Source organism: Physella acuta, unplaced genomic scaffold (assembly GCF_028476545.2).
Source record: "Physella acuta isolate Inbredline_101_S28 unplaced genomic scaffold, ASM2847654v3 ptg000745l, whole genome shotgun sequence".
Lineage (NCBI taxonomy): Eukaryota > Metazoa > Mollusca > Gastropoda > Physidae > Physella > Physella acuta.
In genome coordinates this window covers 183,170-210,465 of record NW_026732263.1, presented here as the reverse complement: position 1 = coordinate 210,465, position 27,296 = coordinate 183,170, and the positions used below count along the sequence as shown (strand labels likewise).

Sequence of the window (27,296 nt, the reverse complement as noted above, 5' to 3'; positions counted from 1 at the left end):
AGTTTTTGAAACCATCTAAATATGTATAATTTTTGCATTTAATTAAAGTTGCATTAAAGTTAGCATTAAAAAGAATTTTCTAAATAATGGAAAGAAGTTCCTTTTAGCCCATAATTTATTGACACTTCCACAAAATTAAAATGACTGTGTTTATAAAATAGAGTTTACAAAGGCAAAGATTAACAAATGAAAAAGTAAAAACTGTTTTTTAAAAGGATTTCAGAATAATTAAAAAATATTATTTAACATGGCAAAAATTGTCCGTATTCATCGTATTACAAAATATCTTTCACAGATGCAATAAAAACCCTTGATCTTTCAAAATTCTCAAGTATTATTTAACATTTAAGTATTTGTTTCTATTACTGAATTGCTGCTACAAAAATAAAAAAATAATTATAGCCTGAAGTGGGCCTACACATGATAACTTTGTTGCCTATCAAAACTCACGGATTGAAATAAATTTTATTAGAATGTCAAAATAAAAATTAAATATGTCAATACATTTACAAACTTAAACATGACATCCTTATGATGGTGATTTAAAAATTACGACCAATACAGGCAATAAAGGACAGATTTTTGAGGATGCTGTAAATAGATGCTGATTTATGTTTGCTACATCAAGCAAAAAAAAAAATTATACTTTTTATAGAGAATAAATAAAGCCACAAGTGGGCCTACACATGTTTAAATATTCATTTTGCTGCCATTCAAAACTGATTTTAAAAAAATTAGAAGTAGAATGTCAAAACAGCAAAACATATCAATGAATCTGGAAACTTAAACATTACATCCATTTGGAAACATAAACATGACATTCATTTAATGGTGCTTAAAGGATAAAATAACTAATACAGGCAATAAAGTAAAGTTTTTTGAGGACGCTATAAGTAAGTGCTGATTTGTTGGTTTGTTATACCAAACAAATACCACCAAACATGAACAACAATAATGATAGAATTTGAATAAACCAAAAAGTCAAAATACTGTTTAGAAACAAGATTTTTAAAAATTCAACAAAAAAAAAGGACAAAAGTCTTAACAAAAGCCAAAATTGAAAGGAAGTTGTTTAAATATTGTGTATAGAATAGGTATCACATTTTCAAACAAAAGGCATTTATATAATAGGCAGCACAGGGAAATATAAATCACTCATTATGTTTTCTCTTTCCGAGTTTTCTTTTCACTGTAGGAGCAGAGTCCTCACTTTCCATATCTTCTCCTTCAGGAATATTGACATTAACCTGTGTTGTCTCCCCTTCCTCTTCATTCTCACCATCACTACTGAGCTTTTCACCTTCAGAGAGCTGTGCACCATCCAGCTTAAATTTCTTGGCACCACACAAAGTCCGTCGCATGACAGTGGACCTATCTGTGTCTGATGTGGATGGGCCGGATGAAGTCTGGCTCTGAGTCTGGCTTTGTGCGGCAGGGGACCTAGCTGAGCCAGCCGAGTTTGATGTCACTGGTCTTAACCAATGGTTGCGACGAGGCGTCAAAAGTAATCCGGTCATATTACGATATCCTGACAATAGCCCCACTTTGTCATTTTCATCATCTGACTCTTCGTCTGACTCACCAAAGTTTAAGATATCTTGTATATGATTGATTCTGTCATCGTCACTGCTGTCATCTTCATCATCGGTGCAGCCTTCAAAGACACTCTTCAAAGGCATGCATATCTGACAAACATACCCCGGCTTGGATGGGTGGGCAGCAGGGTGTGGCACATCAAGCAGCCAGGTCATATTGTTGGCCAGGAAGGCACGGAGCCCAGGGGGCATGGCTAGGGCATCAAGCACACTCAGGTGTGAGGGCACGAACTTCCTGAGCTTCTGGCAGCAGAAGAACTGGAGGGAAGTTGGGAACGACCTTGAGGAGATGATCCTCATGCCACTTCTGGCTGCTGTGGAGCAGGCCATAGGGTACAGGACACGACCTCTCAGGTTTCTAAAGGCAACACCTGTAACAGTTCAAAGCAGGCATTATTTTTTTTTAAAGCATAAAAGTGGGCAAGAATATGTTTACTGTTAAGTAAGATTTTTGACTTAATAAGCTTTTCAGGATTAAAATATATCAAGTCCTTGGGCTGGTTTACAAAAGCTTGGTTGTTAAAAAATAGTGGCTATGTTTATCAGTTGTAATTTGGAAAATGTGTTCTGTGCACTCAAACCCACCATGTCCATATAAATGTACAATACCTAAGCACTGTTAATTACATTTATTAATGGAGGCATGAAAAGTAGCAAGGCTTTTAAAACTACTCTGTCCCTCTATATACTGACAAAAACAATTGTACAATACCTAAGCACTGCCTGTTTTTAAAAAAGGCAAGTGTCCCATGCCACATATCCAAGTGGGCTCCTATGATTGCTCCCTGACCAAATTTGCTGCAGTATTCTGACTTGCGACCATTGTGCTGGATTCTCCCATCGTAAGAAATCCCCCAGCTTTCCAAATCTAGGCCCAGCAGACTACAGAACATGTTGTGAAACCCGTTGAGGTCTACATTTTCAGTGCCTACACCAACCATCTGAAAGTTGTTGGACAATTCATACAATTTAAACAAGCCTTGTATATGCTTAAGTCACAGAAGCAGGTGAACTCTACTTCTCTTACCCCATGGACCGTCAGGTTAGAAAAGAGAACTTTACTTAAATAAAGTAAAATAGGAAAATATGTAATTATATTAACAGCTCAAAATAAAAACTTGGATCAACATTATGACAAAAAAAGACTAATTGAAAATAAAGTAAAATTAAGCGATCAGTAAGTAATAATCTTTACCATATCAGTGCCATAGACAGGTGTGGTCATTTTAATCTCCCAAAAATACTGATCTTTTTCCATTGCTTGCTGCCCACGAACTCCTGAAGTACCACAGCTGTAATCTTTATGAAAGATGACTTGACGGCCTTGCTCTTGTAAGGTAGTAGCCTGGCCACAGTTGTTTGCATTTTGATCCCAGACCCAGTCAAAGTCTGATGCCATGAATGTGGATAAAACAAGGTGAAATCTACAAGCTGTAATCAAAACTTGCTACACTTTTTTTTAATTAAAGAAATTTGTAAGTAGTGATACTCAAATGTGTTTGTCGCTTGCAACAAGGTTTCAATACCAAGTTAAACCAAGAAGTCTAAGTTTATACCAATTGTAGGAAAAAAGTCACAGGAAAAAAGTCACAATCAAATGTATATTTGCATGGAATTTGTTAATACTTTTATGTATTAAATATTCAAAAAGTGCAAATCAACTTATGATTAATTAAATGTAATGAAATGTGCGTAGGTTGTAAAGGTGATATTTATAACACGTAAATATTTAGTGTGAGCTATTTACGTGTTAATTCATTTATACATATAAAATTTAATAGAATTTAATATAATGTTCCAACCTTGTCTTTTTTCATTGTGTTTGTTAAATACTAACTTTAAATTAGCTCAAAATGGCATAAAGGTGTAGTTAATGTGAATTGCTGCCCTCAACTCAATGCAACAATAGATCAACCACCTGTTTGCCCATATTTATTACGGTCATTACATAACAAAGCAAAGTATCAAAACAGAAAGCAGACACTGTACGAAGGCTGTCATTGACTTTTTTTTTTTACTTTTTCCCTTAAATTTCCTTGCAAAAACAGTGACTTTTTCTGAGTTTTTTCTTTCTGTGACTTTTTTCCGTTCACCATTTATACCAGGGATGACGTGGCCTAGAGGCAGAGTCCACCCAGTTCTGATGGGTTCCTGACTCATGTTAAGGAAACAAAGCCAGCTGGGTATAGTGCTGACCATACTAATTACTATCCCCTTGTATGCCAAGGTCTTTGAAACAGATTTACTCTGCTTCTTCTTGAGCAAGAACGAGAGAAGATTATGATGTGTTAATGTATTCAAAATAACTTTATGATGAGTATTTACATACTTTATGTTCTTCAAATTCAGTTGCTGGTACATTTTAAACTAAATACAGCTTTTTAATAGAATCATAAGAAAAGTAACTCACAGCTTTCTTCCTCTCCACACCTACACTCCCTCTCTCTTCTTTGATGCACACATTTACAGTATGTTTCTGTTCTCAGGGGCTTCCCATTTCTAAAGCGAAGAATCATGGCTAAACTACGTAGCTCACGCTGAGTCATTTCAGCTTTTTCAAATAAAGATGCTGAAGTTTGACATCCCCTTTCCTTTTTACTTATAGCTGACTGTTTAGGAGATGCCTGAGGTAATACAGATTCTAATGTATTCTCAATTTTTTTAAAAGTAAGTTTTTCAAGTCTTCGTAGCTTCGACAGTCTTAAGACACAGTATTTGCATTTTGATGATTTAGGTTCCTCTCTTTCTGTTAATGTTCCTCTGTTCACTTTATCTCTTGCTGACATCTCTATAAAATCGTCATCAGTGACACTTCCATCAAGACTTTCTACATATAACCTTATGGACGACTCTTGAGAAACAGTCAGTGCACACTCAGGTAACAAGACAGGTTTGCTTTCGTTACTTTCCGACTCTAAAATGACTTGAGCAGTTAATGGAATCTGGGGTAAAGTGTTCAACTGGGACAAATCTGGTTTATCATCTGGATCCATTGTAAATCATGCAGATAAAATCTGTTAAACAATAACATTTCAGAATTTTAGGCTTAACAAAAATTAATAATTAGGGCTATAGCGGTAAGTATTATAGTGGCATGGCGCCTAATTAAGGAAGAAAACAGATTTTTTAATATAATTTTCTACCTTCACACTATGACTAAATGACTAAAAAAATTAAAGATTAATAAAGATAAAAATAAAACACTTTTTTTTGGGTAAAACTCCATTTTAACGTATTTTATTCGCCGCTTCAAGTTCACCTAAGGTTGAACGTACTTGATTATAAACACAAACGAAACACACAAAATATTTAAGAAAACACTAATATTAGATCTAGATCTACTTAATTTTTTTTTTAAATAATGTGTGTTTTAATTAGAACAGGTATAAAAATATAAATAAGCATTAGGCCTACAGTTCCAATTTAATAGCGGTGATGGACGACGGCTCGCATTTTCTTGTCAGCGGGGGAAAAATCCCTACATGGTCAAGGTTCACCGTGAGTTCACATTCACTTTAATCATAAGTCATAGTCATAGGCCTAGCTATTTGAAATTATGGTGACATCAGTTTTTGGGTGATTGTGAGTTCATATAAGTTTAGAGTATGCGTAGTGTGGGTGATACTTGTAACAATATAAACTTCTTTGCAATTATGAGTTTCATACTTTACTGATTGCCATGAAATTTTAACTGACACTAACATTTTTCAAGAGTAAAAATTAATGTTTCAAATTTGGATTTTTCTTCTTAGCCTAAGTTTTGACAAAAGTAAATTATCAGAAAACTAAAACAAAAAACAAATAAATAAGGCCTAGCGTTTTCCTTACGTTTTTGTGTCTTTCAGTTGTTTTAAACACTGTTTATAATAAAATACGCTCAACTGGAGGTGAACGTGAAGCGGCGATTAAATACGCTAAAATGGAGTTTTAACTAATTTTTGTCCTATGCAATATTTACTACATGTAGGCCTGTCTAAAAATTATTAAATTACTAATTTGTAATTAGGCCTATAGTTTATTAGGTAATCTATCGTTTTAGGTACGTAAAATCGCCCGCGACTTGTAATGTGAAAAACAGGTGACTCCTTAAATTTTAATACTTATTTCACATTTTGAGGAGGATTTATGTTTTTTAAAATACAAAAATGTTTTCATGTTTCATTTATGTACGTGTTTTTAAACAATTGAATTAAAACTTTTCAGTAATAAATGAAGACTAGCAATGTTTCCACCAGATGCAACCATGCTCATTTACTATAGCAGCCATCTAGTTTAAGTTTTATTTTTATAAACTTATAGCGCGAGATTCAGGGGGAAGCCACTCTATTTTACAAATGGCTGCTGTTTATATATATAGCAAATCTTGCTCGCAGACACTGCTGTTTAAAGTTAACTTCTGGCCTATATTTATATATTTAGCCACTGATTTAGGTTTATTAGGCCTATTCATTTATCTATAATATTTGACACAAACATATCGCAATACACTTCTTTTAAAGCCTTGACAAAAAAAACAAATGGTAGCTGCAGTGAGGTTAATGTGAAAAACAGGTGACTCCTTAAATTTTAATACTTATTTCACATTTTAAGGAGGATTTATGTTTTTTAAAATACAAAAATGTTTTCATGTTTCATTTATGTACGTGTTTTTAAACAATTGAATTAAAACTTTTCAGTAATAAATGAAGACTAGCGATGTTTCCACCAGATGCAACCATGCTCATTTACTATAGCAGCCATCTAGTTTAAGTTTTATTTTTATAAACTTATAGCGCGAGATTCAGGGGGAAGCCACTCTATTTTACAAATGGCTGCTGTTTATATATATAGCAAATCTTGCTCGCAGACACTGCTGTTTAAAGTTAACTTCTGGCCTATATTTATATATTTAGCCATTGATTTAGGTTTATTAGGCCTATTCATTTATCTATAATATTTGACACAAACATATCGCAATACACTTCTTTTAAAGCCTTGACAAAAAAAACAAATGGTAGCTGCAGTGAGGTTAATGTAATTAGTAATAAAACAGATAGTATTAGTTACCTCACAAGTTAATAGTATTTCTCGCTAACCCGGAGGCGTGGCCGGTTGCTAACAACAATATGGCGCCCGGACCGGACGCTTGACTTCCGACGATTTTTCGGCCAAATTCCAGAGACCTTCTACTAATTAGTTTTTAAAATGTTTACCACACGCAAAATGGCGGGACTTTCACGTTATAACAACAAGCTATAGGTGGCAGGGCTATATATGCCAGAAAAGCATTTTAAAATTTGCGTTGGAGAATGAAGGCTAAATTTAAAAGTTTCATCAAAAATACTAGAACTTTTTAAATATCGATTTCCATATTACAAAATTGATTTCCATACTAAAGCATTATTACTTTTATCAGTCTATGAAAAAATAAATCAAATATAGTCAACCGTTTTTTTATAAGACCAGCCGGAAAAATGACAACCAAATTTTTTTTGAAAAAAAAAACCACGTGACCACTATTTGGTGATCACTAGTAAGGAACTCTTGTGCATGGCCACTTAAAAAGTCTAACTTGATTTGTGGTTTTCTTTAGCTTCAAGCTTAAGAAGAGTTGTCATGGAGAGATGTGTTGGACATGGCAGTGATTGACAATAAATATTAAATTAAGTAATTTAGTTTAAAACAAACTAAAAACTCCAAAGTTAGTGCCTAATGGATTAAATATGGATGTCTATTATTCAGTGGTCATGTTTAAATTGATAATTGTGTAAATTCTAGATTTAGTGAGAAAAACTACAAGTTAAAGACAGTACTAATAGTCTATCTGTTTTATTACTAAAGCCTTGACAATGAGGTAATGTTTTCGTACATTAATAGCCGCGGGCGATTTTACGTACTCAAAACCATAGATTACCATTTATTAATATTCCTATAGGCCTAGCTATAATATAATTATAAAGATAAAATGATAGATCTACTAAAAAATGAAAATACTAGGCCTAACTAAATTACTTAAAATTAAAATTAGGGCCTACTAAAAACTAAAATTTAAAATAAAATCTAGCCTCAATGCCTGAATTTTCAAATTAGAATAAAGCTTCATTTATTACTTTAAAGTTTAGTGGCTATGTTAGTAATGATAAGTAATGTTACTGGATTCAATAACTCTTTTTTTGGGATTTTAGTTACTTTTTACTAAGGAAATCTAATGAAATGCAATATCCTAGTCTATAATATTAATAATAATAACAATAATGTGGCAAAACATACGCCTTGTTTTACAGTCTCAATGCCAGATAAAGTATTGACTTATTGGCCTATAATATTTTTGTCATAGGCTCTGCAAAATTATTTTAAAAAATCAAACTAATTTTAGTAATTTAGCTTAGGCTTTTTTTTTAACTTTAAAAAGCGACAATATTTCGGCTTAACCAGGTCTAATGAATAAAAACGGTATGATATGCATGCATATTCCTTAAAATATGATTGAAGATGTGATTGAAGATGTTTGGCATTGGCAAAACATGATTGCCAATGTGCACACCTTTGTGTTCTTCTAGAAGTTTTGGTCATCTAACAACCCGACATAACCATTATTCATTTCCTTTCACTCTCCAAATATAAATAAAACGGGAGTAGTCTCCCCTAAACTTTCTCGAATATTCTTAAATAACGTTACGGGGGATGGCAACTTGGGATAGACATAATTTTAATCCATTTTTATTTACTTAAACTTTTTTTTAGTAGAATAAAATCTCGTAGAAAAAAGAATTGCGCACCACGTGAACGGCAAACAATGTGTGCATAACGGTGCGGAACTTTATAAATTCTTATGTGTTTTTTGAGAAATCGGAAATAACGTAAAGTACTACTTCCGGTCACCGGAAATTACTCAAAATTTGACAGAAAAAAAAGTGAATTAAATCTTTTACTTATATGCCTTATGTGAAATTTCATTTATCAGAAACTGTACTAAAGTTATAGGCTTTTGAAAAAAAAAACGAAAGTATAATAAATTCCTCTTCCGGTTACCGAAAATCCCTTAAAAGTTTAACAGAACTACAAATTTGGTGTAATAATTATACATGAAATTTTCATCAGCCTAGCTGTAACGGTACTCAAGTTATCGTGTTCATTGAAAGACACTCATTGTATACACAGACATACGGACAAAATTGAGAATTTTCCGACTCAGAGAGGTGTAAAACGATTTCGATTTTTTGCATGCTTACAATACTTACTCTATGCTTCATATAAGAGAAAGTAAGAAACCAAATGACCGTATAACACCACCATTAACACATATGAATATGTACAATTTATTCCCAAACATTCGCGTTAGCCTTAAGTTTAGATTTTTGGCCGAATTATAATTTAGCGTAATGCGTCATTTTAATTTAAGCTAGAAAGATAGCTGTTTTTGTAGTGCAAGCAAGTAGTTTGGTACAATTTTTATTTATGTTGTATCTCTTTAACATTAGAAAATAGTAAACCATTGTCCAGGCCAAAATCAGTGTTTCTTCCCAACTTGAAATTTTCGGAAGAGGAATAAAATTTCCGAGGAGGGGGGACACTGGTGAAAATATTTTCTATATACATTTTAATTCGTTCAGGGGGGGGGGGGCAGTAGACGTTTTCCAGATGCCTGGAAGAAATTCTGGCCAGAATTATCTCAGGATCGGGGTCGGCGTGGTCGAGTCGGTAAAGCTCATGGTTGCTAAATCGAAAAGTCCCGAGTTCGAACCCTCGGGCAGATGAGGCTCGTTAGCTGGGGGCAGCAACTCTTCTAGGAGAGACAACTCCAAAATCAAACAACTGCACTGCCTTGTAGTTTGTCGTTGGTTGAACAAAGGCTATGGTCAATGACCTCATTGGCACATAATTAGTTGACTGACACGTATGTGATGGAGGCGTGGTCGAGTTAATAAATTCGAAAAAGTCTCGAGTTCAACCCTCTGGCAGATAAGGCTCGATCCCTTCCAACACTAAAAATTAAGAACAAAGAAGAAGAAGAAGAAGATCGCAGGATCTCATATTTTTTACCGTTTGGTGAAATAAAACCACATTGGTGAAATAAAACCTGTTTTAACCAACTGTTTTAACCATTTTCGAAACTGTAACAATTGACAGTGGAATGCGTAAAAACTCTTCTTCTCTATGTATTAAATGATTTCGCTTCAAACCAATACGGTTTGTTCCTCCTAGGATCGGCGCCCGGGGTAGCCACCCCACCCGCCCTCACCTATCTACGCCACTTGTGATGGACGAACCCATTAACATGAATTCGTACACGTTTTGGTAAACTAGTCTTTATACTACTTTGATGGTCCACATTGTGTTGAACTCGTCGTGGAATGGATTTCTCTTCATCTATGCGTCCTCCCCACTTCTAATATAGCCTAATGTTCAATCGGTAATTCTCGTTTGAACAAACCGGCATCATTCTTCAAATTGGATCTTCCGACACTCGAGTCACAGCTATTGCCCATGCCGATTCAGTTTTGCATCCAATTATGGATGGCCTATTTGAAACCGCTGATTGTGCTCTATTTCATGATAGGGATCTTACATTATTTAACACAAAATGTAACAGTTGTGCCCCACCCCTATAGCAGTGACCAAATTTTTCATGTTATAAAACACCCTTACTTCTTACCCCTTCCCCTCGATTACAAACACGCATTCTTTTCTTTTAAAGAAAAAGTAGCGCTTCATCACATGTAAATTGTAAAGTATTTTTAAAAAAATATGTAGATTGTTGTTGCAAGATATTCACCCAAAACGGTGACAGAACACATGATCTCAGACAAAATATTTCACGGACAAATGATCTCAGGACAAAAGATATCAGTACAAATTATCTCAATGATAAATGATCTCACGGACAAAATATATCAGGGCAAATGATACCAGACAAAATATCTGACAGCAATCCGTCATTGATTATGAATCTTTGAGAAAAAAAAACCCAACTAAATAGAATTTTTTTTTATCTTTACATTTATGTCTTCTATGGAAAGTGTGTGTGTGTGTGGGAGGGGGGTTTAAGGCGTCTGACAAAGGTTGATGACCGTAGATTGGAGCATAAGATAGGGGTCGGTCGAATCTAGTCCATGCAGATGTCCATACATTAAATTAGAAATCAATAAACCTACATTAAAACAAAAATGTCGTAACTTTTTATTTAAAAAAATAAAGAATCTTTAGGCCTATAGATTCTATGTTATTATGTATTAAGTTATTTTTCTGTAGTTAGAGTTTAAATGGATGTCTTAATAATTTTGGACAGGGCAATAGTGACATTTTGAGTTAAATTAAAACAAAAGTAGAAAAAAATTAAAAGTCCATCAATCGTTTTAAAACCGAATATTTTAATTTATGCAACATTGTTTTAATATAATAAAAGTAGTTATACTATACCAGCCTACTGTGTTTTGTATTTACTGAAGGTTTAACGCAGAGTTTTAGCATAAATTAAAAACTGGCAATCTGAGATCTACCATGCTTTTGCAATTTTAGTTCTGTTGTGACAACATGGGTGATTCTACGAAACCTCTGTTCTCCGCGGTCTATAATTTTTTATCAACTGTTTCCCCCAAAGTAGCACACGAATTTAAAAAGGAAACTGGAATTGTAAGAATGGTTCTCTTGATTACCTAATCAATAGATAGATCTAGTAGATTTAATTATTACTTTTTTTTTTTTTTTTTAAAATCCACACCTCCGTAACACGAGCTCTGGTAAAAACCTACAGCAGCCGCTTTTTATTTTAAACTGCTATTTACATTTTAGCCACGTGTGGCAGCTTTTTCAAAATTATTTAACGTGCTGTGATTCTATTACCATTGCTTCTATTACTAGAATCTATAATATTAGATCTAGGTTCAATATGATACATAGTTTTCAGTTTGGAAGTGGCTGTGTAATAGCCCGGCGGCTATTGGGAGGGGGGGGGGGGGTCATCCATAAATGACAGCGCTGTTTTTTTAAATTTAACCCCCCCTCCCCTCTGTCACATATTGACACCATTGACACATATCATCACAAAAAGCCAAACCCCCCCCCCTAAAATCCTAAAATTAGCGAGGCTCACTAAATCTTAATTTTAATTATTTATTTTTTTAACCAATACCAATAAAAGCTAGAGATATTTCTCTAACTAACCAGGCACTACATTTGATGATTTTAGCTCATTATGAACTAAAATACATGATTTTAATAGGCTTGTCGGTATCGGCCGAGATCGCGGTAAAAACATGACCCGAAATCTCCCATTACTTTCTGATACCGGGCGCACGAGATTTAGTTTTGCATACTAATAAGTTTTTAATTTATGGTAATTAATTAAGTTTAAAAGGTCATTTCCTAATGTTAAATGAAAAGTAGAATGGTTTTCCAGTTGTTTTGATGGCTTAGCGATCTGATTGCATGCTGTCTCTGCTTTGGTCTTACCGCGGTATAAAGGTTAACTTCAAATGCTTTAAAAACGCGATTTTTGAAAAGTTTCCATTTAGATAATGAAAGTTTCCAGAGCAGATACATCCCATTTTTATAGAAATGATATTTATTTTTGGATATTTTGACTTTGACATTAGTAAATACTCATTTGAAAGTAGTCACCGTAAGTAGGTCACGTTGCCCCCATTGACTCCAATGTTATATTAATATATTTCTTCATCCCGATCTGCCGGCTTTTAGTTTTGATACACTAACAACAGTATTCTTATGTAATGTACAAACAAATCTCCTACTTGTTGTTTTAAACATATTTTAATATAGATCTACCTGTCTTTCATTTTTTCAACTCTGGTTCTAGTTTTGCTTGAAGTAAAATTTTGCTGAGTCAGACATAGGTTACCTGTCTGTTGCTAGAATACACTACACTAGCTATGTGCTAACTGTAATTTTAAGTATTCAAGTTCTACTTACAGTACTTACCCTTACTTAGTTATATTTATATGCTGAAAATCAGAATTCATACACAATACACACATAAAAACATTGATCAGATAACTTCAGTTCACTTTTAACAAAATGGCTTAAAGATAGACTCTACTTCACCTGCCCAAAATAATAAGGCAATTATATGCACATTACAGTGTTCAAGTCATTTACTTTAGATTGCTAACTATGTAGTTCTTTCATTCACTGTATTTATATAAAGCATTGCTTTAGAAACTTTTTTATATTTGCGCAGCACAGTTTTATAACAAAATGTCTTAAAGATGGACTCTACTTCACCTGCCCAAAATAATGGGGCAGTTATATGCAGTTATATGCACATTTCAGTGTTCAAGTCATTTACTTTAGATTGCTAACTTTGTAGTTCTTTCATTCACTGTAAAACATTGCTTTAGAAACATGTTCATATTTGCGCAGCACAGTTTTTTTTGGGGTTATGGAAGGAAGCCAACACAAAAATATACTTCTGTATTATTTTTATTTATTTCAACAGCATATACAAGTTCTATATATCATTCTAGCTCAACTCTGCAAATATGAACAAAATACAACTGCAAGTAAAATAACTATGCTCAATTTATTCAGGTATACCATGACTTGTCACAATTGGGCAATGCAAAAGCAAGGGCATTCCACCCCTCACAAAAAAATTCGCTAAAAAAAAACTATTTGAGCTAGACAGAAAATCTTTTTTGTTTTGTTTTCATATAGTTGAGCTCTACAAGAATATGTAATTTTTATTTTTATATGATGATTAGTGTTTTTTTACCAAAATCCCTAATTTTAATTATTGGTGCCATACAGCTTAGCTGTGAAAGATTTTTCCATGACAACCAGTCAAAGATCTGGTTCCTAAAGTTGACCTGAAAACGACCAAGGAGGTTCATAAGGATCATGTGTGGGGAGGGGGAAGTGGAGGTATGCTGCAATAAAACGAAATCGAAAGGATACTCGTAACTTGGTTATGTAATCTATTTACTGTATTTCTAGTAAACGCCAAATGAATGAACCAAAAATAATCACGTATAAATGTTTAAAAATATATAGGTCTAAACTTTTTAAAGGTATTCATTTTCACTTTTATTCAGTCTTGATTAATCAGTGTAAATAGGAATGTTTAATTAGGACAATTAGGCCTAATAATAATAGATTGAGTTAACGGCGGAATCTAACCCTCCTCCCTTATCCAGCATGGAAGCTTTGTCCAGACTGAGTTTTAAATATTTAAAAAAAGTAGATCTATATAGACATCATAAAATATCTGTTTTTATTTTTAAAACTGTCGTTGCATTAAATTTCATCACATGTGAGCGAGAAATGCATTCCAAACATCGCCACTCATAGGCTGTGCGTAGTGACGGCTAGCTCGCGTTGTTTTCTCAACGAGAGAAACATCGCCCGTCCGAAGCTAGACATATCCAGGCGGAGTTTTAATACTTAAATTTGTATCTAGAGCTGGTGTCTAGATCTATTTAAAGATTGTTAGGCTACGCCTATCACATTAACGTTGATCACTTGTGAGTGAAAAATTATGCAAATTCGTCACGAGCCCGCTTGCGTTCTTTCGCCACGCGAGCGTGTGCGCAAGTCCAAGTACTGTGTCAACTAGATCTAGATCTAAGAATGCAAACTTTTTGTTTATGCAGGCTGTCCTCTAATATGATTATTATAATTTATTAGCCTAGTCCTTCTGGATCTAAATCATAATAATCAATTAGTCTATATAAAAAATGAAAGCAAATGAAAATAATATTAACTATAATTCGATCAAGTCGTAATTAGTAATAATAAAATCAAGTAAATAATTTAGCACCTAGACTTTACTAGACGTATCGAGATCGCGTTTCACCACGAGATCACCGGTTTACGGGCTTTTACAGAAATACCAACTAATTCCTATCTTCCCATGTTCAGATTGAAATACTTAATTAATTTGTCCAGCAATGTAAAAATTAAAATTGGAAAATATTCACTTAACGATTGTCAACATAAATAACAACACAAACGTAGTAAAGAGTCGATAGAGCCACCTAGGCAAACGTCTCCCGCCCAATAGCGGTCACGTGGGTTATGGAATTTTACTTTTGGTGGTGACCATTTTGGAGAATTTTTTTAAAAATTAGCGCATGTAATATTCGATTTATTTTTACACAGACTGCTAAATCTAATATTGATGTACTTTCGGTTTCCGATCTACATCGTAGTAGCTAATATTTAAAAAGATCTACGAATGTTTGTCGGCACCACTTTTTGAGCTTCGGTCTTCATTATCCAAAGCAATTTATAGCGTTTCTCTGGCATATTTAGCACTGCCATTTATAGTTTGTTTACATTATGTGAAAAAACCGCCATTTTTCACGAGGTAAACATTTTAAAAATGAATTCCTAGAAAGTCACTTGGGCAGACAAGAAAAATGTCCGAAACTAAGCGTCCGGTTTAGGACGCCATGTTGTTGTTAGCAACCAGAGACGCTTTCAAGTTAGTGAGCCTCGCTACTAAAATGATGTCACACCTCAGCCTACAACCCCCCTCAAAATTGCATGTAGTGGACTTTCTTGAACTATTAGGTAGGCCGTTCGGTTCAACGCTTCCGGGTTTGTCATTTTGAAAAAAAATAAGTTTGTTTGAAAAATTATTAATAAGAATTAGGCCTACTTTTCATGAGTTGTTATTTAAAGAAAACGAAAGTACGTCCCATTTTTCTTTCACAAATGTGGATCGGATTAGAATTTGCATAGGCCTAAGTACTTTAATTTTAGTTAATTTTATAACATGATGACGTAAACTTTTAGAAGCTGCAACTGAACAGCAACAGCGTTCCACAATGTTAAAAAATGCAGGATTGCAAGTGGTTTTACAAAAAATTCTATAAAATACTAAATCAACAGAACAAGAAAACTACAAGAAGTAAATACAATGAAAAATGGCAGATTTGTGATAAAACTTTGCTGAAAATGTTTAATTGAATAAATAAAATTTTATTGGACGCTGGGAGCATCGTTGCAGCATGGCAAGCTGGCCTGTTGACCGCTTGGAGTGTTGTTAGGGTCTTAAAAAGTTAGGATTAAAGCTATTATTTAAGCCTAGATTGTAGTTCACGATATTTATTAATATTATACCATTTTTAGAAATAGTCTATGGCAAATCTTGTATCCCACTTCTTATTCTTAGGGGTCATCCATTTATGACGTCCACAATTTTTTGGGGGATTTTGGAAACACCACCCCCTCCACAAAAATCCACTTTTTTCTTTTTTTCCTTATACAAGTCCATATGCGTCCACAAAAGGATGACCCCTTATCATCCAATGTAGATATTCTTGCTTAATCTAAAATTTACTAAATTTTCAATTTAAACATGACCACCAGAGTTCCTCACTAGTGATCACCAAATAGTGGTCATATGGTTTTTTTTTTATTTGGTTATCATTTTCTTGGTCAGTCTTATAAAAAGACAGCTGACAATATTTGATTTATTTTTTCATAGACTGATAAACCTAATAATGCTTCACTAAGGAAATCAATTTTGTAGTCTGGAAATTGATATTTTATAAAGTTCTATTATTTTTATTGAAACCAACTTTTAAATTTAGCCTCCCTTTTTTAATAAGAAAATTTTGAAATGTTTTTCTGGCATATGTAGCCCTGCCACCCATAGTTCGTTTTTATAACGTGATATACCCACCAATTTGCTCGTGGTAAATATTTTTAAAAGTAATTCTAAGAAGTTAAAGAAAAAAGCGTCAGAAGTTATGCATCCTGTGTGGACGCTATATTGTTGTTAGCGAGAAATACTAATCTTATTTGTTAGGATAAATTTGCATTACTTTTAGTTTTTGAAAATTCTTGCATTAGTAAAATAAAATTTTGAACTCTTCTTTACCCCCTTTATGCCGTGTTAATTTAAATAAATTGCATTGGGAGGGGGGGGGGGGGGGGGGGGGGGGGTAGCGTTTCTTCTAAGTCTAAGCATTGAAATTGCAGAAAGTTGTTTTAAATTATAGGTAGACCTGTATTTAATAATTGCTGTATTTGTTTTTAGCTTCCACCTTCTAAAGATGAGCCCAGCTTAAATGAAATTTATACAGACTGGCTTCAGTAAGTTTTTTTATCCTTATCTCTGTATATATGTGTGTATGTATATATATATATATATATATATATATATATATATATATATATATATATATATATATATATGAAAGTATGTCTTTTATGAATACATCTTTCATCTGATTGCCATAAAGCTTTGTGAGGTTGATGAGAGCTGGGGAGGTGTGCGATTTGGTGCCCAGAGTTCCCCAGCGCTTAACTTAGCACCTAATTTTGTTGATTAGGCATCTTGCCCATGGAGTCAGGGGTGTTACTTGATTTAACAATCAAACTGCACCAGGCACACTGCTGTTATTGTTCACATTTAAATAGCTTCATTTTAGGAAAAGCTACATGTAGAAAAAATACATGATTAGAAACGCGTTGTTGGAATCATTACTCTGTGTATAGAACTAGATTGCAGAAACTGTCGCAAACGGTAGTTTTTATTTTTTTTATTAAGGTGATTTATAATCTTAAGAAAATGTTATCTTGACAGGAGTAGTAGGAACTTGAATGAAATTCAAGATTATTTACTAACTTAATTTTTATAATTAATATAATAATTATTTTACATTGTTTGAATAGATCGCCATCAGGAAGAAAGAGAAGGCACAGTTCAATTAATGAGGGTTTAGCAGAAGCAAAAAAAGCAAAAACTCAAAGCAGGTATGATTTTTCAAAGAATGTTCCAACAAAGATTCTGACCGGTGTAATCTGACCACCATACACCAATCAATTTGCTGTTAGGTCCATTTCAAAATTCAGTTTGTTTTTTTTGTTAATTTCTCATGTATTTAAACTGAGCTGAAGGATTCATTCTGCGACTTGCTATTGGTGCAAGTTCATGTTTAACTGACTAAAATAATATTAAAAGAAATTTTAAGTATTTTTTTGAAGAATAGTCCTCCCTTCAGAAAAGTTTGTGATGTAAACTAGATTGACTTTTTTTTCTTTTTTTATCTTCTAAATTCATAATCTAAACTGAAATTACTAAATTTATTGTTATATTTTTGAAATTAGCGTATTTTTAAACTATATTTGCTGTTATTTCATAGCAGTTTTAGTAGGACTAGAAACCTTAGTAGTGTATAGGTAATTTTAAAAAAACCCACTTATTGTTTCAGTGGCCAAAAGCGATCAAAAGAAAGCAGCTCAAGCAGTTCTGACAGTAGTGATAGTGAAAATGATAAAAAGATTTCCTCGCCTCCAAAAAAGATTGCCAAACCTTCTGATCCTGTAGTTACACCAAAGGCAGGTTCAAATGTTAGAGTAAGTAAAAAGACGGCAGATTCTTCAGATAGTGACTCAGAGTCATCAAGTTCGGATGAAGAACCCAAGAAAAAGCTGTCACCAAAACCCAAGACGGCAGTTGCAAAGAAAGCTGTTGTATCTAAAACAGGGAAGGAGTCATCATCTGACAGTGACTCCAGCTCTGATGATGAAGCTGCCGCTAAGAAAACACCAGCTAAACCAGCAGTAGCTGCAGCCAAACCAGCTGTTGCGGCTGCCAAGGCAAAGAAAGAGTCATCATCTGACAGTGACTCCAGCTCTGATGATGAAGCTGCCGCTAAGAAAACACCAGCCAAACCAGCAGTAGCTGCAGCCAAACCAGCTGCCAAACCAGCTGTTGCGGCTGCCAAGGCAAAGAAAGAGTCATCATCTGACAGTGACTCCAGCTCTGATGATGAAGCTGCCGCTAAGAAAACACCAGCTAAACCAGCAGTAGCTGCAGCCAAACCAGCTATTGCGGCTGCCAAGGCAAAGAAAGAGTCATCATCTGACAGTGACTCCAGCTCTGATGATGAAGCTGCCGCTAAGAAAACACCAGCTAAACCAGCAGTAGCTGCAGCTAAACCAGCTGTGAAACCAGCTGTTGCGGCTGCCAAGGCAAAGAAAGAGTCATCATCTGACAGTGACTCCAGCTCTGATGATGAAGCTGCCGCTAAGAAAACACCAGCTAAACCAGCAGTAGCTGCAGCTAAACCAGCTGTTGCAGCTGCCAAGGCAAAGAAAGAGTCATCATCTGACAGTGACTCCAGCTCTGATGATGAAGCTGCCGCTAAGAAAACACCAGCCAAACCAGCAGTAGCTGCAGCCAAACCAGCTGTTGCGGCTGCCAAGACAAAGAAAGAGTCATCATCTGACAGTGACTCCAGCTCTGATGATGAAGCTGCCGCTAAGAAAACACCAGCTAAACCAGCAGTAGCTGCAGCTAAACCATCTGTTGCGGCTGCCAAGGCAAAGAAAGAGTCATCATCTGACAGTGACTCCAGCTCTGATGATGAAGCTGCCGCTAAGAAAACACCAGCTAAACCAGCAGTAGCTGCAGCTAAACCAGCTGTTGCGGCTGCCAAGGCAAAGAAAGAGTCATCATCTGACAGTGACTCCAGCTCTGATGATGAAGCTGCCGCTAAGAAAACACCAGCTAAACCAGCAGTAGCTGCAGCCAAACCAGCTGTTGCGGCTGCCAAGGCAAAGAAAGAGTCATCATCTGACAGTGACTCCAGCTCTGATGATGAAGCTGCCGCTAAGAAAACACCAGCCAAACCAGCAGTAGCTGCAGCCAAACCAGCTGCCAAACCAGCTGTTGCGGCTGCCAAGGCAAAGAAAGAGTCATCATCTGACAGTGACTCCAGCTCTGATGATGAAGCTGCCGCTAAGAAAACACCAGCTAAACCAGCAGTAGCTGCAGCCAAACCAGCTGTTGCGGCTGCCAAGGCAAAGAAAGAGTCATCATCTGACAGTGACTCCAGCTCTGATGATGAAGCTGCCGCTAAGAAAACACCAGCTAAACCAGCAGTAGCTGCAGCTAAACCAGCTGCGAAACCAGCTGTTGCGGCTACCAAGGCAAAGAAAGAGTCATCATCTGACAGTGACTCCAGCTCTGATGATGAAGCTGCCGCTAAGAAAACACCAGCTAAACCAGCAGTAGCTGCAGCTAAACCAGCTGCGAAACCAGCTGTTGCGGCTACCAAGGCAAAGAAAGAGTCATCATCTGACAGTGACTCCAGCTCTGATGATGAAGCTGCCGCTAAGAAAACACCAGCCAAACCAGCAGTAGCTGCAGCCAAACCAGCAGTAGCTGCAGCCAAACCAGCAGTAGCTGCAGCCAAACCAGCTGTTGCGGCTGCCAAGGCAAAGAAAGAGTCATCATCTGACAGTGACTCCAGCTCTGATGATGAAGCTGCCGCTAAGAAAACACCAGCTAAACCAGCAGTAGCTGCAGCTAAACCAGCTGTTGCGGCTGCCAAGGCAAAGAAAGAGTCATCATCTGACAGTGACTCCAGCTCTGATGATGAAGCTGCCGCTAAGAAAACACCAGCTAAACCAGCAGTAGCTGCAGCTAAACCAGCTGTTGCGGCTGCCAAGGCAAAGAAAGAGTCATCATCTGACAGTGACTCCAGCTCTGATGATGAAGCTGCCGCCAAGAAAACACCAGCCAAACCAGCAGTAGCTGCAGCCAAACCAGCTGTTGCGGCTGCCAAGGCAAAGAAAGAGTCATCAACTGACAGTGACTCCAGCTCTGATGATGAAGCTGCCACTAAGAAAACACCAGCTAAACCACCAGTACCTGCAGCTAAACCAGCTGCCAAACCAGCTGTTGCGGCTGCCAAGGCAAAGAAAGAGTCATCATCTGACAGCGACTCCAGCTCTGATGATGAAGCTGCCGCTAAGAAAACACCAGCCAAACCAATTATTGCAGCACTACCTAAACCAATAGCAGCTGAGACAAAGCGTTCTAAGAAAGAGGAAACGTCTGATAGTGATTCAGATTCATCTAGCTCTGATGATGAAAAACGAACTGTTACTGTTACACCTAAAGTTAATGCAGGATCTGTGTTAGCATCGAACAATAAAGCAGAGAGTGATTCTGATTCTAGTTCGGATGAAAAATCTGTGGTACAAAAGTCTAAAAATACCACACAGACACCAAAATTAAATGGTAAAAGCTGCATCGAAAATGGGGAATCTAGCTCCAGCTCTGACAGTGAAAAAGAAATTCAAAGGCCTAATAATTCTGTATCAACTCCAAGTTTGTTAAAAAGTTCTAAACCCACTCATTCGTCTACACCAGGAGAAACAAAACAATCATCCAAAAGTAAAGACACATCAATATCAGATGTTACAACACCTAAGCAGAATGGGATGACACCTTCTGGTGATGCTCCCTCTTCACAAGGAAAGGTAATACACTGTATTTGAAGTGCTGATAATAGATAATTTTATTTAACACTAATAAGTTCATTTTCAAATTTTATGCACACCATAGCAGTGGCTCTTATTCTATTTTTTTAATTTCCTCAGCGTACACCAAGTGAGCCATTCAGACGAGTAAAATCTGAAGAAGTTTATGTTGATCCACGATTCTTAGATAATTCGTTTGAAGCTAAGGTAAGGCTGAATTAAGTAATTTTTTTGTCAATGTAACTTACAAGAGTTAAATAGTAATCTTTCATGGTCATAGTTTAATATTGTTACTTAGTAATTTGGGTTGACATCAAATCCAAGACAACACTGCTCGTAGAGATAAATACTATCATTTTTCAAAACGTTCTTCTCAAACGCCAAGATTACACATTTGTATTTTTCTCAAATTGCAATTGTCCAGTTATTAATAGTTTTATTTAGCTACAACTGTAAATTATTTTAATTTCCTTTTTATTTAGAGAGGAGCTCATGGCTCCTGGGGTGAGAAGGCTCATAAAGATCTTATAGTGACACGAGGAAAAGGATTTAAACACGAAAAGACAAAGAAGAAGAGAGGCAGCTACAGAGGAGGCACTATAGACACTGGTGTACATTCCATTAAGTTTGATGACAGTGAATGATCAATCTTATTTTAGCTCCTTGTATAAAAAATATTTATAGACAGTTGAATTACCAATATTAACACTGCTGGCATGAGTTTCTATGAAAAGCTGTAAGGGTTCTTGATAGAAATGTTTCTTTAATTTGATAATTGATAAGCCAATTGGAATCCTTTCTGGTAAAATCAATTTAGTTTAGACAAATGGATAACTTATTTTATCAACATTTAATACATCCGACACTGTCAGTGTGAATTACTAATTACTTTCTTTCAAATAATTAGATATCTTTTTTTACAAGAACCTGCAAAATGCATAAAAAGGTGAAGTTCTGCTTTTTATGTGGTGCAAAGTATTAAGCTTAAAATGTGAACACATGTTCAACCACAAATATTATGTTATGTAATTTTTAATGTAAGGACAAAGTTAGTTTTATTTTTCTCCATAAAATTGTATTAATTGTTTTTGTTGGCCCACAAGTGTTCTTTTGCTCATTTATAGACATATACACTGTACATGTTCATAGCTGATGTAGAATTATGGTGGATTATCAATACTTTAAGGACTAAATTAACCACAAGCTTGCCTCTTAAGTGTTGCTTGTTGTAATGAAGTTTTGATGTATCTGAGAAAATGACAACAACGGTGGCATTATTATTAGCTTCAGCTCATTTAGATCATCTTCTTAGTTGAGACATTGTTTTAACTGTCACCATATACATATTTTTTACATTGATATGTTAGAAATGTAAAAATAAAAGACTTAAGCTAAACTGAAGTTTTTATTATCATTTTAGTGTAATACTGTAACTGGAACAATTATTAACAAACTTTTAAGTGATTGTAGTTTAAATTGTAAATGATTTTTACATGGATGCAAACTACTGGCTGCAATCAAATTAAAAATCCTAAAAATAAAAACAAAATACATAATGAAGATAAATTAGTACTTTATTTAATTTTAATAACATGAGGTGCCAGCTGATCTGGGTCGATCAATGAATCCATAATGTGTTTATCAATGTCATAGTCATGGGTCTGATGCTTTAATTGCAACCCACTTCTTCGACTTGACCTTTGGGGTATGGGCAGTTCAGAATGGTGAGCTGGTAGGGGTTCCGTGAAGAAATAGGGATGCAGCAAGGCCTGTGAAGTGGATGTACAATTACCAGTTAGTATAACTGCTATTTTCTCAAACAGCCAAAGCTTTTTATAGTTGTGTCCCTTCATGGTTTTGCTATGCAGCTTTAGATATATGAAAGCAAATTAGATGTGTAGAGAGATGTTTTATTGTAAAAAAAATAGGTTATAAAATAGTGAGATAAGCTAAAATTAAATAAGAAAAGTTAATAAACAAGAGAATGCATTGTACAGAAGAGTCAGCCAAATGAAAGAACAAGACCAGAATATAGTTACAAAAAGACCAGAAAAGAGGTTGAAAACTATTTGGTTGGGTATTGTGGTGATAAAACAAACATTTTAAATACCTTATTGGCTGAAATTCTTTGTTTACTTGGATAAACTAAAAACTGCTTGAGCAGATCAAGTGCATCTTTAGATGCATCTGGGACAATTTCTTCTAATGGAATGGGAGCATTGTCAGGAAATGAAATTTTGTGGAAGTCAGGAAGATCCAGTTTTGACATCCCCTTTAGTTGAAAGAAGTAAATGATATAAAAATAACATTTTTAGTTTGCTGATCAGACCTTTTTTAAATACTCTTGATAATTCAGTTATCTAATATATAAAGATGAAATGGACTCTGTATCTATGTGTGGAACACATGCATGTAGTAAAAAACTCGAATGCCAATACTAAAATGTAAAATTTTAAAAAAATTGTGATCATTTTCAAAATTAATTATTTTAATTGAAGTAATGTCCGAAGAACAAAATTGAACTAAATGTATTACCCTTTATAAAAATTCAAATTTTGTTTGAAAAATTATACAAATTATGTCCCTTTGTACCAACTTCCCTTGATAGATAAAAACACATAAACCAGAAAAAAAAAATATTTTTAAAGTTTTTATTATGTTGGAAAAACAAAACAATGATCTAATTAGCATTGTTTGATAAAGTGCAATTTGGTAGGTAATTTAAATACTACCTTTTATTTATTTTATACACTGAATACAAGGTTTACTCATTATTTTGATCAATAACAGTTTAGAAGCTGTTTCTAAATGTCCTCTATGTTTACGTTTATGTTTGTATCTGTGTTTTTTGTTTGTGGTTGGTTGTGGTTAGGGTTAAGCTTAGAGTTAGAGATAGGTTTAGGGTTATGTGTTATTTTCTCAAATGTCCACATTTGCATATATACATTTAATTGGAAAAGTAATAGTGATATATTTCCTAGACCAGGGCAATGCCGGGTATATACTGCTTAGTAAACACACAAGTCATGTTCTTTACAGATAGGTTTTTCACAGAGGCCAGTGCAGGGTCTGGCCGGGATGGCTAGTAACAGATAAAAACAACACATGAAAAAGACTTACAGGCCATGTCTTCTCATTGGGAGTACCCAGCACTCTAATCACCAAACACAGCTGCTCAATATCAGTCTCTCCCTGAATAATGGATTAGTCAAATCTATTTTAAGTCACCTGATCACTACATTTGTAAATGGTTAAACACTACAGACAGTTAAGCTGTTTTCAATGAGATTGTATTCAATCTTTCACTTTCAATGATTTCCACATAAAAATAAGCAACCTATTTTTTTTCTTAAGATATTACATTGTGTTATTTCCCATGAAAACCCTTTAACACATTTTAGCAACCAAAGCTTTTGCATTTATCTTAAGAAGGAAAAGTTCATTTAGTTTTCTTTTCTAGTGCATTCAATAAAGGCTTGTTATAAAGGATTATTTAATACGTTTTATATTTCAGATAACACAATTAACTGTTTTAAATCTATCAAAATTAAGCCGTAGTTGAAAGCACACTTAATTATACATGCACTGACAACAAAGTTCATTGTGTTACTGTTGATAATAAACAATACTCACTGGAAAAATAGGTGAATTGTTCAACAGCTCACCAAATATGCATCCGATTGCCCTGTTCATAAAATGTTAGAATAGAAATTTAGAATAATGATAATAACTAGGTTTACTAATCTGATTTAAAAAAAAAATTTTTTGTTAATTGTAAATTTAAAAAGATATTTGTTTTTTACCATAAGTCGACACCCTCATCATATTTTCTAGCACCATAAAGTAGCTCTGGGGCTCTATACCACCTAGTCAATAAAAGAAATATTTTAGAATGTATTTTTGATGTGATATAAAATAAAATAAACATGCATTTGGCTGTTGGCTTAAGAATAACAAACCTTGTAGCGACCTGATGACTATATAGACGTTCCCCTTTGTTCTGGAAGACTCTGGCCAATCCAAAGTCAGCAATTTTTAAGTGCCCAGTCGAACTGATTAGTAAATTGGCAGGTTTGAGATCCTAAAGAGTTAAGGTTGTAATTCTCTTTAGATATATTAAAATTGAAATACATATTTACAATGAAATTAAAAATTAACAGTATTTGCATTTTTTAAAATAATATATACTTATTTCCAGACTTCAGTCAAAAATATGCATTACTTACTCTATGCATAATATTATTTTCATGACAGAAAGCAATGCCTTTAAGCAGCATCAACATGTAAGACTTAATTTGGGCTTCAGTTAAGGGCTTTTCCACTTTTCTTATAACTTCAGACAGATCAGATAACATGAATTCAAACACAAACACAATCACTGCACCATGTGGAAAAACTTCCCTCAATCTTACAACCTGCAAACAAAAAATTGTTTGGAAATTCTTTCTTCAAGACTTAAAGCAGAATGTTGGCTGATGATTTTAACAATGAATGCAGTCAAGTGCAAATACTAATATCCTATTCAGTACTTATTTTGTTAAATGTGCTAAGAAATAAAACACTACAATGAGTAATTACTAGTTACTTCATAATACTTTAACAGCATAGTTCATCACTGATGTAAAATAAGTGTAATATAGATATTTAACAAGGCAGCTGTTTAAACTTTGAAAATCCTCATCGAACTAAATAAAAAAGGAAAATTTATAAATAAAACTCACATAAGGGTTATTTTCGATCTGCTGTAATGCTTTGATTTCTCTGCAATATATTTAAAAAAAATTTAATATGTAACTACAGCCTATATTTAAAAAAGAAAAATACTGAAAATATTAATTAAAAGTAATTTACCTTAAAGCAGTATTCGGAATGCCTTCCTCGGGGTTACGCAAAGGTACTTTCTTTAGTGCAACAACTTCACCACTCTGGAGATATTTAAAAAAGCCAATTAGTTTTGACTAAAACATGTGTTACTAGTATCAGTAAGTAGTGAATGTAGCTATTTTAAAATTATTACTATTTTGTTAATTTCTTAATAAATTACTTGATTAATTAACTTAGCTCATAAATTATATTTTCCAAAGTAAAAGTAAAAATGTTCTATTCAACATGGCCATTAACTACTATTTAAAAGCATCATTTTAATGCTGAACAAACAAACCTCGATGTGTTTTGCTTTTAATACAATGCCATGAGCGCCTTCACCAATTCTGCCTAAGATGTTGTATTGCTCCATTATTGACTATATTTATTAAAACGTCTTCGATTGAATGTGTTTCTGTAAAAAAAAAGGATATAAAAAACAGTTAATTTAAATAGATAGGCCTATGTATTTAACTATTAATTTAAAGGTTTTAACTGTATTAAATTATGTTCTTTCAGAAAATTGGCAAATAAATGTATAAAATAATAAAATATTTGAAATGATTTGATGGGTAAAATTTTTAGGGGTGTTACTGTTAGGTCTAGGTTACTGGTAGTTAACTAAATACACACATAGCTGGCTAATGTCGATGCTAACCCCAACCCTAGTCCAACCATACGCCTAACCCTAAATTCTAACCATAAAATTATTCGAGATTACAATACTACTAACAACCCAACACACCTATTTTATGGATATATATGAGTCTATTATCGGACATCAGTATCTAAAATCATCCTTTTAAATAGTTTGCAGCTATTTTTTTTAGACCTATTTTTTAAAAAATTTAAATGGGATTGTTTTAAACACTGATAATGATATTGCTGTGAGTAATTGTTTAACTCTATGCGACAAGCCCACCAGTTTGTTCAGTCCTGGTCAGGGTTTCGTTCTGTTAGTGAGTTAGACTCAGTAGTGGTTGTGTTTAGGTATTCAAAAGATTGATCAAATCTTTATAAAAAATTAGTCTATAATATAAAATCACATGACATATGATGATATTTAAATATTGATAGAGTAGTAGTAATGTACTTGTTACTACTTGTTAGTTAACTGACCATCAGATCAGTCTATCACACTGCGATTCATTTACTCAACTCAAACAAACATTATTATAACAAAATATTAAATAAAAATAATAAAATCATAAAATGCCTTCATCGACATCGATCAATCACCGATAGTACGAAAATAATGCACTTTTTAAAACATTAAAAATTATAGAGCTAAATCTTCTAGGTAACGAACAAATAAATAGATATATCCTGCTATAATATCTTTTCTATCTAAAAGACTTTGAAAATAATGAGCCCCAGAGCCATTCGCCCATTGGACAAATGAAGGGAAAGTGTACTAAATCTACGGAATGTTTACAGCAGCAACGATAGCCAGATTTTTTCAATGAGGATGGTTAAAAATGAATTACATTTACAAGAGTCATCTACATGTTAAATATTATGGCTCCGCGTATTTAATTTTAAGTCGGTATAAAGTCGAGAAATATTCTAATATTTCTGAATCATTTCGTCTACAATAATTCTTGAGTAGACATATTA

General features: G+C 34.3%; 3 protein-coding genes across 8 annotated transcripts; 1 reads left to right on the top strand and 2 right to left on the bottom strand.

The window, feature by feature from the left end:
- Nucleotides 1–7,863, bottom strand: LOC131950217 (uncharacterized). The gene is made up of 5 exons (XM_059312287.1): nucleotides 7,845–7,863; nucleotides 4,006–4,609; nucleotides 2,791–2,984; nucleotides 2,308–2,536; nucleotides 1–1,966 (listed from the first exon to the last, which is right to left on the bottom strand). Exons 2-5 carry the CDS (start codon nucleotides 4,586–4,588, stop codon nucleotides 1,152–1,154), a joined length of 1,821 nt encoding a protein of 606 aa, XP_059168270.1. The 5' UTR covers nucleotides 4,589–4,609; nucleotides 7,845–7,863; the 3' UTR covers nucleotides 1–1,151.
- Nucleotides 7,864–11,069: 3,206 nt separating this feature from the next.
- Nucleotides 11,070–22,212, top strand: LOC131950214 (nucleolar protein dao-5). Its single transcript, XM_059312278.1, has 6 exons — nucleotides 11,070–11,207; nucleotides 16,579–16,634; nucleotides 17,217–17,297; nucleotides 17,756–20,816; nucleotides 20,937–21,023; nucleotides 21,299–22,212. The coding sequence occupies exons 1-6, from the start codon at nucleotides 11,109–11,111 to the stop codon at nucleotides 21,458–21,460; spliced, it is 3,546 nt and encodes a 1,181-aa protein (XP_059168261.1). The 5' UTR covers nucleotides 11,070–11,108; the 3' UTR covers nucleotides 21,461–22,212.
- A 160-nt stretch (nucleotides 22,213–22,372) lies between these two features.
- Nucleotides 22,373–27,114, bottom strand: LOC131950215 (cyclin-dependent kinase 20). Of its 6 annotated transcripts, none has more exons than XM_059312283.1 (11): nucleotides 27,095–27,114; nucleotides 25,978–26,094; nucleotides 25,668–25,741; nucleotides 25,538–25,577; nucleotides 25,043–25,231; nucleotides 24,776–24,897; nucleotides 24,620–24,682; nucleotides 24,450–24,501; nucleotides 23,937–24,008; nucleotides 22,927–23,088; nucleotides 22,373–22,585 (listed from the first exon to the last, which is right to left on the bottom strand). In XM_059312283.1, exons 2-11 carry the CDS (start codon nucleotides 26,050–26,052, stop codon nucleotides 22,391–22,393), a joined length of 1,044 nt encoding a protein of 347 aa, XP_059168266.1. In that variant the 5' UTR covers nucleotides 26,053–26,094; nucleotides 27,095–27,114; the 3' UTR covers nucleotides 22,373–22,390. The 6 variants fall into 6 exon arrangements, with proteins under 6 accessions (XP_059168266.1, XP_059168263.1, XP_059168267.1 ...); XM_059312280.1 differs by lacking the exon at nucleotides 27,095–27,114 and adding an exon at nucleotides 26,896–27,057; XM_059312284.1 differs by lacking the exon at nucleotides 27,095–27,114 and adding an exon at nucleotides 26,989–27,041.
- Between the last annotated feature and the right edge of the window lie 182 nt (nucleotides 27,115–27,296).